General features: G+C 47.7%; 1 protein-coding gene across 1 annotated transcript in view; it reads right to left on the bottom strand.

Moving 5' to 3' along the window:
- Nucleotides 1-14,507, bottom strand: part of SKAP1 (src kinase associated phosphoprotein 1) — a 228,607-nt gene extending 214,100 nt beyond the window's left edge. Inside the window, exons 1-2 of the mRNA XM_074940661.1 lie at nt 14,386-14,507; nt 6,312-6,417 (exon numbers count right to left, since the gene is read on the bottom strand). Of these exons, the coding sequence (XP_074796762.1) occupies nt 6,312-6,417; nt 14,386-14,434 (155 nt within the window). The 5' untranslated portion in view covers nt 14,435-14,507. The remainder of the gene's footprint in view (nt 1-6,311; nt 6,418-14,385) is intronic.
- Between the last annotated feature and the right edge of the window lie 318 nt (nt 14,508-14,825).

Here is a 14,825-nt window from a genome sequence, read left to right as displayed (position 1 = left end):
TAGAGGTCTGGCATAAGACCCAAGTCTGTTGACCCAGACTGGGAGGCTCCCCCCAAAACGCTGTGCAGACAAACCCTAAGGTTGAGATGCAAAGCAGCAAAGGGGATGGATGGCTTAGTGCAGGGGAGAGATAGCTCAGTGGTTTGAGCATTGGCCTGCTGAACCCAGGGTTGCGAGTTCAATCCTTGAGAGGGCCATTTAGGGATCTGGGGTGAAAATTGGGGATTGGTCCTGCTTCCAGCAGGGGGCTGGACTAGATGACCTTCTGAGGTCCCTTCCAAACCTGATATTCTATGAAAAGCCATCCTTACATCACCTCCTTAAGCTAGGGTATGTGTCAAATGGCTGCGTCTACACTGGATTGCCCACTGACGGTATCGCAGCAATGCTGGGGTGTTAGTGTAAACCCTCCTGGTTGCCCCAACCCTTCTAAAGCAGGTCCAGACAGCACAGCAGTTAACATGCCAAAGGTCTCCAAGGGTATGTCTACAGTACAGCTGGGAGAGAGCCTCCCGGCCTGGTAGACAGATTCGAGCTAGCATGCTAACAACAAGTGTGGATATTGCAGCTCCACTCCAGACTCAGGTTAGCCACCCCAGCTCAGACCCAGGGGGTCAGGTATGCTCAAGAGGCTGAGCTGCACCAGCCAGTCTACCAGGGCTGGAAGGTTCGCTCTCAAGGGCAGTGTAGACATACTCCAAGTGCCTCATCTATGCTAGAGCTCCCCCCGGTGGTAGCAGTGCAGGGAAACAGGGCAATTCATAGGAGGACTAGCAAGAACGGGTACCATGGCCACTGCAGAGTTTACGTAACCCACGCACCTCCTGAGTTCTGTCCCATCTAGTGGCATCGAGACCACTTAGAGAGAGATTATGAGTCTACTCTACAGCCTTAGCTAACAGCCCGTTAGCTTTTAGCTTGTGCACTAAGCTCCAGAGGTCCCAGGTTCGATCCCACCCGCCGTCAACCGGGATCTGTCGGTGTTACATTTAGTCATGGCGGGACAAGTTAAAGGTAGCGTTGCAGCGTACATGTTGGACTTCCTTGTTTCTGAGAGCATCATGCTTAACATTTTCACTAGGAGGGTGGTGAAACACTGGATTGCGTTACCTAGGGAGGTGGTGGAATCTCCTTCCTTAGATATTTTTAAGGTCAGGCTTGACAAAGCCCTGGCTGGGATGATTTAGTTGGGGATTGGTCCTGCTTTGAGCAGGGGGCTGGACTAGATGACCTCCTGAGGTCCCTTCCAACCCTGATATTCTATGATTCTATGAACATTATTTAACCCTTCCTCTCCACTTTTGTCTTGGTCTGCCTGGCTCTACTTTAACATTATTCAATTTCACAGAGGCAAAAAACACACTGAGTTAGTTTCCGCTGGCTGCAAACCTCACTTCCAACAGTGAGTTTAGACGACCGACTGGCTCAGAAAGGACCACTGAGGAACTATCTATCACCATTTTTAATAATCAATCTTATTTCCTGTCCCCACCCTAGAAATAAATTGTCTCCTTGATGATGGATGACCTTACTTCGGCATTTAGACAGTTTTTTGGTTACTGTTCTTCCCAAAGGACCGGGGAGGGTTGGGCTCCTGAGTGGAGTCATGTATCCAGTTCTTCCCAGGTGTTGGACATCTGGTGCTAATCCTGCAAATGGCGCACGAAAACAGCTTAACAGAACCCTGATGTTCTCAGCAAACGGCTTCAAAACAAACTCGCCAAACCAACCGGTCCACAAAACAAGAGGGCCTGACAACCTGAGCGGTTTCAGGAGGAAGAGCGTAACGTCTCCTCTTTTTCACGACGGCTGCTTTGCAAGCAGATTTTCACCACCACAAATAAATATTTTGCTTCCAGGTCAATTACTGTTTGCCAACAACTTCTACAACTAAAGGCGATGATCCCAAAGCACTGGCAGAAGAACATACAGATAGTCTAGGACAGGGGTTCTCAACCTCTTTCTTCTTGAGGCCCCCCCCGCAGCATGCTATAAAAACTCCAAAGCCCACCTGTGACACAACAGTTGTTTCTGCATATAAAAGCCAAGGCCAGGGTTGGGGGTAGCAAGTAGGGAGGGCACCACGACACAGGGGGCCCTGCGAAGCTAAGTTGCTCAGGCTTTGGCTTCAGCCCTGGGTGGTGGAGCTTTGGGCTTCAGCCCCAGGCAGTGCGGCTTCGGCTTTCTGCCCTGGGCCCCAGCAAGTCTAATGCCAACCATGCTTGGAAGCCCCCCTGAAACCTGCTCAAAGCCCTCCAGGATCCCCGGACCCCTGGTTGAGAACCACCGCTCTAGGAGAGTGAAATTCATGGTCTTTGTTCAAGGAGTTACTCATAGAAGGTTGAGGAGGACTACAACTCAGTCCTCAGCTAGAGCAATGGGTATGTTCCAGAAGAAGTGCTATTCCAGCTGCTAAGGTGGAGTAAGGGTTGCTACACCGGAAAAATCACATGCACCTCATGAATCCAAGGCCTCAGGCCCAGATCCTCAAAAAGGTATTTAGGCGTCTAACTCCCACAGCAGTTCAGCACCTAAATACCTTTAAGGACACGAGCCTCTGGGGCTACACTCCTGCTTCTCCCCTAAGTCATTCTGTGGGTTTTGCACACAGCAGATAGGGGCGAGTAAGCTGAAAATAGATATAGGAAAACACGACTGTGAAACCAGAAAACATGGTCAGGCTAAGCCGTGTGTACATGTGTCCGTGAGAGGCAGGAGCAGGATCCAAAGACTGCAATCTTTTTTGAGATTGACCGCATTTCAACATGACAGTGTCCCTTTAAATAGCCAAATACATTCTTAAGAATAAAACGGCGTAGGCCCACACAACCCAGTCAAACGGCAACAGCCCCTCCGCCAGGGCCTAGAATCTTTTTAATAGTACATTTCAAACAAAGATACTGCAAGCTGCTTCCCAGCTAATTACAATATTCTTCTATACATCCTCAACCGGCAGCATAAGCAGACATGAAGCCCAACACTGTGCATGTTAAAGTCAATGGCAATCCTCCCACTGAGAACAATATTAGACCATTGGGAGGACAGTGGAATAAAAACCCGAAGGCCAAGTTACAGGAACAGCTAGTCAGCCCAGCTCAGAATAATCCCTTCCCTTTCAGGGATGTCTCTCCCCACAGCTCATGGTTAAGCAGGTGACTGACCTCCATTATAAATTTGAATAATGAAGTGCTACACCCAGCGTCATCTTTCATGAGACAAAGAGGTGAAAAGCCGAAAGAGCGACGCCTGAGCCGAGGAGCCAGATGCTTCCTGAACGTGACTGCAGATGACTTCCTGAATACGCACCACAAAAGCCACAGCATGCTCCCCGAAGAGGCTAACCCGTGCCGGGCCCTGAAAACGAGCTCTGTTTAGGTCCTTCAAAGAAGAAGGTGGCTATTATTACAGTAAGCGGCTACCACAAATCCTTTTCTGAACTCTTTCAGGTTAGAACAGAGATGTTCAAACGCGCTATTCTCCAATCACCAGCAAGCAAGAGAAGAACCACCAGAAAACCAACACTGCATTGCAGCTTCTGCTCTGGGACGGCTGCTTTCTCGCTTCTGTCTCCACACGAGCCCATTGCGAATAACGCCAAAGACCAGCTCCTCTTAAAGCACTGGACAGTTTTACATTGGTTTCAAAGGGAGCCGGAGTGGGCCCCACATGTTCTCCCATACATACGGAGAAGGGAACACCCTGCACGTTCCCCGTTATATTGCAAAGGCTGCACCAGAGAGTCCTTAACGCGTTGATATGTTACTTTCTTCTAAGCCCTCCCACAAAGTACATTCTGTGCTCAGCCCACAGTCTAGATTCTCTCTTCCCCTAATCCTGCTTCCTTTAGGTCTAGGCAGGGTAGCAAGCCTCCTGCTTTGCTAAAAGAGCAGAACAATCCAGTACTACCAACTCGCACAACTTTATCGTGAGTCTCAAGCTATTTTTGAAACCCCAGGGCCCTGGAATTATATTACACAAAAACCTCAGTTTTCATTAAAAAAAAAAAAAGTTTATTGCCCGGAGGGTTGCAAAGAGACACTCTGCAATGTGAAACTTCAAGACGCTCAACTCAGAAGCCAAACAAAAGGACCCCACGTTTATTATTTTTAAAATCCCATATTTTAAGCCAATCTCACAGGGTTTTTCCCCCCTCCAGGGTGACACCTGACTCATGATTTCTGAATGCTTAGGTTGGTAATCCTACCCCAGTTGTCTCTTTCCCAGCAGGATGAATATCTGCTAACAGGGTGGAGGTGCTTCAGGTGAACACTGCCAGCCAGTTACACTGATAGACGAAACAGGGAGCAACGCACCTTCTTTTCAAATATTGAGGGACATCATTGTCCACACCACCCCTCCCTTGCAGATGCTGTAGCCCCGTTTTCTGAAGGCTCCCGTCTTCTCTCGCATTCAGCTTGCTTCAATTATTCAGGGCAACCCAGGCTGATAATTACACAGTCCCGAGTTGCTGAATAAAACTGATGCTTAATTAGCCAGCAGGAAAGATCGATTAAGATACAGCAGGACATCTTGCAAAGTTCTTTAGTGGGACTGTGGGGAATAGAATCCGGCTGTGCCCTTCCAAAGCATAAAACACTCTGCGTCTTAGGGACTCGGCCATAGTTTTATTTAAACCGGATGCTGAGACCGGTCACCCCCTGGAGTTTTATCATTCGATCTTAACTCCCCACATGCCACGGTTCACATCCTATAAAGACATGACTATCACCAAGTTCTGGAGCACATCTCCAGCTGAAAACTACAGGCAGAACTCATCTTCCATGGCCTTATCTATCGTAGCCCTCGCTGACTCTTTTCCATCTGTGCGATTGCCAGGGGAAGAATTTCCCCCAGCACGTCAGCACAGCGCACAATTGTTTAAACCCCAAACAGAGTAATTCACTTCACACTTTGACCCTGTGCCAGAGTCCTGAACCCAAGTATCTTCAAAGTTTTGGGAATCCTGGAATCCAAATTGAGAGCTAGCCCTGAACTCTGCAGATGGTACTTTCGTCTCTGTAAAAGGTCAAAACCCAGGAGTAGGCACCCCTAAGCACTAAGCCCTGGGCTGCATCTCTAAAACACACACACACACACACACAGGCTCACCAAATGAAATTAACAAAATCAAGTATTTCTTCACACAATGTACAGTCAACCTGTGGAACTCCTTGCCAGAGGATGTTGTGAAGGCCAAGACTATAACAGGGTTCAAAAAAGAACTAGATACATTCATGGAGGATGGGTCCATCAATGGCTATTAGCCAGGATAGGCAGGGATGGTGTCCCTAGCCTCTATTTGCCAGAATCTGGGAATGGGTGACAGGGGATGGATCACTTGATGATTACCTGGTCTGTTCATTCCCTCGGAAGCACCTGGCATTGGCCACTGTCGGAAGACAGGATACAGGGCTAGATGGACCTTTGGTCTGACCCACTATGGCCGTTCTCAAGTACGCCTTTAGCAACAGGATGGACAGATGCTCACTCTTCCAATTTGGAATGAGGAAAAGCAACTTATTCACAGGTCTGAATATTCAGGCTTGTTTTCAAAACCTCCATGAAGGACAAATATTCATTGCACGATTTATTTCTGATGCCACCAGTGTCCTAGGAAGGGCAGTGTGGTTTAGTGGATAGAGCCACAGACTAGAGTTCAGGAGAGGTGGATTCAATTCCTGACTCTGCCGCTGGATGACCCAGGGCACGTCACTTCCCTCCCCATGCCTCAGTTTCCCCATCTGTAAAATGTGGCTAATGCTGTTGACCTCCTGTGTAAAGGACTTTGAGATCTACGGATTAAAAGAGCTATGCAAGAGCTAGGTATCATTATAGGAGTGGCGCAAACACAAAACAAGGCCTCATCCCTGCCCTAAAGAGAATAAAATGTTTGTTAGTCTGAAAAATGCAAGCAGGAAGTCACTCGCCTCATACACACATCCTTGCAGAAAGTGAATAGCTTAAACGCCCATGCGGCATCTGTCAATGCAACGTGCAGCAGACACCCATAGGCTCGCACAACCACCCCTTCAGAGAACAGGCATGGCTGAGCCCAGACCCACATAGATATCTGGCACCTAACTTTCACGGATTTCAAATCAGTGACAGTTCAGAGACCAAATACCTTTTGTGGATCAGGACCTACTTGCTCATTAGGCTAATGGCACTTTTGGAAGCATCCTTCAGAGTCCTGCTGTGGGGGCCCAACCGGTTCAACGAGACGTGGGGCTACCCGTTGCAGTCCTGCTACTTTGCACCTTGAACCCTGGCAATTCTGCTCCCATTGGAACGTAGTGCAGAAAACCACAAACCTGGCCTTGACTTGCCGGAAGCCGACCAGAATCGCCTCTCTCTGGTCTCTCGCTCTCGCGCTCAGGTTCTCATTCTGCAGCCCGTCCGCCAAGTAACCTTCAGTATCTGTTAGGGAAGAAAGTTACAACTGTCAGGAAACTACACAGGTGGGGAGCAAGAATTAGATTAGGAGGAAGACTGCTTTCAAGTAAGAAAAGTATGCGTAACGGTGCATGGACAGCACCTGGGAGCATGTGATCAAACAGCCTAAGCTAAAGACAGTCGGCCTGAAGGCTCTTCTGTTGGAGAGGGTCCATAACTATTAAAAGCAATCACACCGGTGGGCGGCACGCTGAAGTTTTGCCCAAGGCAGCAGATTTTCTTGAGCAGCCTCTGGAACTAGGTTTGCATTGATATAAGTCAAGACAATTGTGGGGAAAAAACTCTACCAAAACAGAAGGGAGTGTGTGTGGGGGGGAGGGAGTGAAACAAGACAAGGATCAGCATAAACAACAAAGGCCATGTCTACCAAAGTCAGCACACTGGGTAGACATACCCAAGGTTACAAAGTGAAATTGGGGGTGTGGGAGGGGCTGAAAGAGAAGGAGCCACAATGGAAAGAAAAGTGCAGAAGGAAAAAAAATAAAAGAGAATGGAAAATGAAGTAGGAAGCTGAATACGAGTGTTTTGGACCCACTGCTCACAAAGGGTCCAGTTCTGTTCCCGTTGAAATCAACGGCGAAACACACCATTGAGGTCAGTGAGAACAAGATCAGTCCCAAAGCAGAGCAGAGCATGAGCAAGAAGAATGAGCTTGTGGACAATTGAACAGAGCTGAAGGAGAGAGACTCCAGAGCCCCAGTTGGCACAGGGTCTCCAAGCAGCCTGTCCACTGCTGGATATTGCAGGATTAGAGGAGGTGTTAATAAATGCCCAGCACTAGGCCCCAATCCAATTCTTGGCCACCTGTATTCATGCCATGTACTGACCCAGTGCCACACCCACTCCCTCAAGCCACTGTTCCTTCGGAAAAGGCCCCCATGTGTGGGATGCCGCGTCCCACTGCATGGATTCGCATAGGTTTTTTGCTTGACATCCACGTAAGCTGCCCTGTCTTGGACCACATGGATCTACAGGGCATCTGGGTTTCAGCGGTAAACAGACAGGAAGGAGGAGCTGCAGTATCATTCAGATTCAGACCCAAAACGCAGAGGCTGGGTAACCACCTACGCTTCATGGAAATAAAGAGACAACCGAATGAAAAAAAAACAGAACCAAGCTTCTCTTTAAAGGGACAGCAGCAAACAATGGGTTATTTGTGGTCAAGTCCAATATATATTTGTATCACAGCGTATGATCCTCTTCACACAGTTATAGCTCAAACACAAGATGAACTGTATCCTTTGTTTATCTGACTTGGGATGGTAGGCACAAAAGATGGTTTAAAAGACGGAATGAGCGTTAAACCTCAAACTACACGCATTTAGATGGGCTCATTTGCACTATTCGCCAAGCTGCTTCATGTGAAATATTCCAATACCCAGTGAATTGTATGTTCTTGTTTCAGATGAGCTAGGATAACTCACCTGGGGAAAAAAAAAAAAACTTTCACAAGCAAAAATTATCTCTGATAATACTTATTCCCACTGTTTTGTGATTTATGATCAAACATCTTCTATTTGCATGGATATCAGCTCTCCTTCCAGAGAGCAAGAAAATGAACGATTGCTCCCAACACCCAGTTCTGATCTCATGCCAATATAATGCCACACATTACAACAGAGTTGCTGCCAGTTTATGCTGGCGAAGCAGAGATTAGAATCAAAGCCACACTGATGTAAGTAGCCAGTGTTTCGGCCTACATGAGTTCTAGCATGCCCCTAACTGTGACACTAATGAGAGTTTAATATCCTGCTTGCCAGGCTTCCAAATTTTTACACCGACGCTACGTGAAAGTTCACCCCCCAAAAAGGAGTACTCTCTCTTTAGTACACCCTAGGAGTTCACACAGCTCTTTAAAACATTAACTACTCCACCGGCAAGCGTGTAGCATGTTCTCAAGATCAAAATGGCACGAGAGGAATATCCTTTTCTGTCTCTCGTATCAACCTTAATTTCCTTCGACCATCTGCTCTGTGAGACATTCGAAGGCGCACTAAAAGAATGCGGAAGTTGCCAGAACACTTTAGAATGGAAATCACAGTCTGGGTTACCCAATTCTAGAGGAAGAGGCGCTGGGCACATACCAGCAGCCAGAAGACCAGGTGCTAGTCCTGCCTGGCCTGCGAAGGATCCAGCGAGCAGGACTCAGGAAGCCTGGGAGTTGTACAAAAACAATTTGTAGAAACAAGTGGTCTCAGCCCACATCACTTCTAGTGTCTGAAGCAGAGAGTTCCCTCCTGGGTTGGATTCCTTCAACTGAAGTCATCCATTTCCAGTTGCCAACCAAAGTAATACTCAAGTTAACAAATACACTTACGCCAAATCCAGGCTCTTCCCGCCTTCTCTGGCTTGCTGTTTTCGCCTCATTTTCTATCACAGCCCTCTCTCCCCGCGCCCCCTTCTACAGAGCAGGCACTTCTATTAGGACAAGGCTTAACATGACCCACCTGCTCTCCCTGTGTCCTGACAAGAGCACAGCTGCCTTCCTTCATCCCACAATTAGAGTCCCGAGAAGCAGCTGTGTCTTGTTAACCCCTCATTAGGGCAGCTTTCCTATGTCTGCCTTAGGTATACGGCCCCCTTTAGCCTACTCTCTGAGCCCCTCACAATCTTTAGTCTACGTACAGCCTCAGAACACCCCTTCGAGGTAGGGAAGTGCTGTTGTCTGCACTTTATAGACGGGGAAACTGAGGCCTCGATCCTCAGGGTGTTTAGGCGCTTGATCCCTATTTAAATCAGTGAGAGTTAGGCACTTAAATACATTTGAGGATCTGGGCCAGAGACATGAAATGACTTGCCCACGGTCACACAGGAGGCATGTGGGAAAACAGGCAGCTGAATCTAGGTCTCTGAAGTTCCAGGCAAGCCCCCTATCCCTTGGGCCATCTTTCCTTTCCTACATCTGTAGGAATTTAGCTTGCGAAACAAAGGCATGGTACCACCGGCCCAGGAGAAGCCCAATGATGCCATTTGGGAAGCCAGGTACAAGCCACTGAAGGAGGACTTATGGTAATGCCAGCTAGGTGCTTTCCAAACACTACAAAGGACAGTCCCTGCTCTGAGCAGTTCACAGTCTAAGGACAGACCAGCAGACAAAGGTTAAGAGACGGGAACTAAAGCAGGAAATTTATTATATACAAGTCAACTCATTTCCCTGTAAGCAACACAGCAGAAACGGGTCATAAAGAGGGACTTAAGGGAAAACGATTGTATGGACCATATTTCCATAGCTAACAGACATGGAGACAAAAAATGAAAAGCGTGTGCCACCTTCATAAAAATATAAATACAAGTTGCATCCCTCTGCCATTTTTAAAGGCCGACTAACTCCATGAGTATGAGATTAGCTGTAATATGGGGTTTACTTACTAGGAAGTCTGCGTGGATCTGCTGCAGGATAAATTATAATAAAACCTGCAAGCTACAGCGAGCCCCCTTTCTGAGCCGTCTGCTAGGTTTATAGCACCAGGAAATGAAAAAGAAAGCCTGACCATAAACTTTCAAAGTGGATCAGGAAGAGCAATATGTAAGTAGCTCTAGAGTAAATCACACACTGTTAGTTTCACTGCTTAGCTGTAATGGAATATTCTTGATGTTTATGGATTGCTAGCCGCGACCCACTCTGAAAGTTTACAGGACTCTCCTTTTCATTTCCTGCTGCTTTAAAAAAAGTTGAAATTTCATCAAGTGCTTCAGTGGAGTTTGCAAAGGAGATCGCAGTTAATCCAGTGTGAGATGCACAGGCTCATAAAATTAGGTCACAGCTAGGAACGTCTAGGTAGTAAAGAACATTAGAATGGTGGCACTAAATGCTAGGAGCTAATCAGCACTCAACAATGAGGGGGATGAAAGGTTTTAAAATACCACATGGGTGTGTCTCTCTGCTACCCAGGAACTAGATATCAGAGGGCACATAACAGCACTTGTATCAGTGCACTTAAATCCAGCTACAGTTCCTACCCAGACATTACTCGCAGACTCAGAGGCATGGGTTTCCCTAAAGAGTTGCAGGGATTGACCCATGCAGGTGAATGCTGATCGCATCAGCATTCTCGGGTAGTGTTTTCCCCTTCCCACACCACTCCCATCACCCTGGAGCAGAAGGGAATTGGAGGCAGCTGCTAACACAGGGACTACAGGTTTCAGAGGAGCAGCCCTGTTAGTCTATATTCGCAGAAAGAAAAGGAGGACTTGTGGCACCTTAGAGCCTAACCAATTTATTTGAGCATGAGCTTTCGTGAGCGACAGCTCACTTCATCGGATGTGCTGTAGCTCACAAATGCTTAAGCTCAAATAAATTGGTTAGTCTCTAAGGTGCCACAAGTCCTCCATTTCTTTCAGGGACTACAGAAACCCAGGGGTCCAGAGAGCAGCGTGGACGCACTGAGCTTCGGCACGAATGCTTCAAGATCTGCAGGACTTGGGGAATCCACAATTTTGCAGGGCCAGATTCGCCTCCCCTAAACATGAGGATTATAAGGAAACTAAATCTGCAGGTTCCACCGAAAGGATGATTTAGCCATGAGAAAATACAGGAGGGTTTGGGCAGAAGTCTGATTCAAACCCACAAGGGAGCTGAACCTCAGAACGGAGGTTACCTTGATGTCTTCACCTTGCCCTGCTGCAGTGGTCTGAATACACCACCCATCTCATCTGCTTCCATACTCCTGAGGCAGGACAGTCTGGGTGGAGCCAGAAACTTCGGCCTTGAATTTTCAGCTTTAACACGGCGTTTGAAGCTTTATCCCTGAACTCCCTGACATGTGAGAGTCCAGTGATGTGATCTCCACATTGTCCACGGCTTAGTCTCCTTCAGAAGGATGAAGGGTTAAAGAGTATTTGTAAAGGGGACAACAGCATCAAGGCTACTTGTCCTGAAATTGGACCCCACCAGCTTTGTTGTGTCAATGCACCTGCAAAGCACAAGCACCGCACCAGCTGCTCCGTTCTGCCTGGGACCCGCACTCCAGCAGAAACAGGACACCACAGCTCACACGAATAGGGCCAGCAGGCAGGGGCGCGTGGGGGGGTGCCATGGTTTACCCACATCACCAGCATGTCTGCAAACCAAACAGCACTCTGGAGTTTTCGGGGTTAGTCACCCTGCTGAGAAACAGGGATTTTTTTATTTATTTATTTATTTTAAACCATCTTGCTTTGAAAGCAGAGTCAAAAATAAAAAACCCGCATGGGGAAGGAACTTTTAAATGTCAAGATAAAAAGGTTTTGTAGAGAGCGTTTAGGCTTTGAGCCAATCAACTCGGGCACCAGCCCTTCAGTAAAATTGGGGCCCCAAATCTGCAGACACCGATGCTGAACTTGACTCACATGAGTGATGCTTCAATGATAACAATGAGTAAGGCTTCAATGAGGCTACTCACCAGTGCAAAGTTAAGCGCATGCTTAAGCGTTGGCAGGATCGGTGCCGAACTCCAGAGAGAGAATGCAAGCTTGTAAATAGACTTTCAACCGCTGTGGGCTCAAAGCTATTAGCTATCACAAGAACACCGCTGTCACTAACAAGCCATTCGTTAGCTATTCTTGTGTACTACGTATGGCACCTAGGCATCCCTAAGTTATGCAGGAGCGTATGCCTTTAATATCAGAAAATGGACATTACACTGTGTACGTTCTTGGTGTCTTATTTCAGATCTTGATTTTAAATAAAAACTCTCCTGGTGATGCACTTTACAAACATAGAAACAGCCTGAGCACCTAAGAAGCTGGAATCATCCTTACGTACAGGAAGGCCCAACCACTGTACAGATTGTTAAGATGCAGCAAGTTTGATACAGAAGTATGTGACATGCAATTAATCTCCATTCATAGCCTGCTATACTTGTCAGCAAACAAAGGCTCTGCTTTAGAAGGAGATCTGAAGACTTCAATTAAAAGGAGTCCGCTAACAAGAAAATAATCTAAGTTAAAGGGAGATGGCAGGTGCAGAAGTGAGTTGTTTACCAAAGTGTCAGCTCTGAACAATAAAGTGCTACACCTCAAAAATGCGAAGGGGGTGAACTTCACTGCAGCCTCATGATTAAAAATAAAGAACAGGAAATTCACATGTACAGCTGGGGGAAGACACAAAGCATTTGAAAGCGAGCTTTGATGGGCCTGCATGTTACATTTGAGAGAGAGAGTGACAGATCTCAGCGCTGAAAGCTTTGCATGTCCCAGAAGGGGAGAAAGTCAGTGCTCCTAGCCACTGCTGGAACGGAGAGGTACGGGCTACAGCAGGTTTTGCTCAGAAGGGGTCCAGCACTGGAAATGTACTGTAGTGAGCGTGGCAGGGGAGGCCTGTTAGCTGTGCTCTGGATTAAAGGGACAGGATCAAAATTTGTGTACCGTTAGTTTCTCTCTCTCTCTCTCTGTGTGTGTGTGTGTGTGGGGGGGGTCTGTCACAGCCATAGGTGCTGGAACTAGGGGTGCAGCCTCACCCCCTGGCTTGCAGTGGGTTCTATTATATACAGTTTGGTTCAATGGCTCTTAGCACCCCCACTATACAAATTGTTCCAGCCTCCCCACCCCCGGTCACAGCATAACAGAGGAGAGAAATCACAGAAAGGGATTGTTACACCATACAAGTTGGCAGGGGAACTCAGGGGCGGGTGTAAGGTTGGAAACCGCTCTTAATTGCCTTTAAAGAATAAATCCTCTGATTTCAAGTTAAGTGCCCAGGCCCCAAACAACTCAGGTGAGATAAGTCGGGAATAAGGGGCATTAGGCATAGCTAAGCCTGGAAGCAACATAGATCCATCCCTGGCTCTGAAACGGACACCTGTAGATGTGGGAAAATTTCCCACAGCCTTTATTCACCATATTACAGTATCAAGATTATAACAGAGTTATCACTAATATTTGTAAGGGTCGGTGAGGAGCTAACCAGGTCACGTTTGTAGCGTGTTTAGGGATCTGCGGATAGAACGGGTTAGTATTATAACTGCTCAGTCTACGCATCGGTTTTAATAAACACAAGAATAAGCGTCCCTTGACATTGGTGAAGAAATAAAGGGAAACAGATTTAAAAACACCCACACACATCACGCTGCCGCAGTTATGCGCCGAACAAGGTCAAGGCTGCCAGCTGCATCCCCCGGTAGGTTCATCAGTTAGGATACTTAGCAGTAGGAAGTTTAGCACCATGTACGTAACCAGAAGCAGAAATTAAAGCTAGTGCCATTTTCACGTCTCCTGGGAGGATTGAAAGCCCACTGTTTCCATTAGAGTTGCTACTTAATGGGAATTTGTCCCAATCTTGTTTATTACACCCTAATGTTGCAATGTGCCGAACGGGCATTACTCCGCTGCACTAAGCCGCCGCCACGCCGGGACATGCCGAAGTTGCATCCAAACCTGTCTGCGGGATACTTTGGGGAAGCTTCACCCCACATCGGAACATCAATGCCATTACCCTCCAAAACTAGCCCTCCTCATATGCAACAGTAACACCCATCTCTTATATGGTGTTTTTCCATCAGTAGATCTCAGAGCACTTTACAAAGGAGGTGGGTGTCACAATCCTCATTTTACAGATGCGGAAACTGAGGCACAGAGCAATTAAGTGAAGTGACTTGCCCAAGGTCACCCAGTAGGTCAGTGGCAGAGCTAGGAATAGAACCCAGGCCTCCCGAATCTTACTCCAGTACTCCACCCCCTAGGCCACATTCCCCTCCCTCTTTCGGACATGGAATCACTCCAAGGCACACTAAGATAATCCCAGAAGCACCAGGTCAGGTCAGGCCACGTTCCCCTCAACATCCTCAGCTGGAAACAGGAGGCTTATGCAAGCTGGTAGCCTGGAACCCCTCCCCTCCTCAGAAGGAGCAACCCCTACTCCAACCAACACAACCGTCTCCTCCCGGAGCCACTTAGCAAACAACTTTAGCAAATTCTCCCCATTTAGCCGAGACGGGGCAGAGGGAATTGGGTTACCTTCAAGGAGCCTCTGAATCTCCTCAGGGATGATGGGGGGCATCTGCATCGGGAAGAAAGAAGGGAAGAGTCCCAAGTGCAAATCTCCAGAGGCTGCTACTGCTGCTGTCCCTGAGGCACAGAGGCTGACTGATCCAGTGAGAGAGGAAGCACGGAGGGTGGGGCCTGCACTGTAGAGGGAGAGGGACTACCTCAGGTGCTTCCTGTTTCACCTACCTCAGGATTGCAGCCTGCAAACACCTGCATAATGCTGCAGCAGGAGAAATGCAACTGCAAATTCAATGCAAGCCCCTGGACTTGCCCCGTAGTCAGGGAGAACTGTGGGGTGGGTATATACCTACCCACTTGCATAGAGAGAACAAGGGGCTGTGTGTGTGTGCACTCTGCATTGTCATTTAGCCTCTTATGTCTGGCCCTTGCATAGGGGAGCACTGAGTGGT

This window comes from Natator depressus, chromosome 27, assembly GCF_965152275.1.
Source record: "Natator depressus isolate rNatDep1 chromosome 27, rNatDep2.hap1, whole genome shotgun sequence".
In the NCBI taxonomy this organism is placed as follows: domain Eukaryota; kingdom Metazoa; phylum Chordata; order Testudines; family Cheloniidae; genus Natator; species Natator depressus.
The sequence above is the reverse complement of the archived record's forward strand: the minus strand, read 5'-3'. Positions and strand labels throughout refer to the sequence as shown.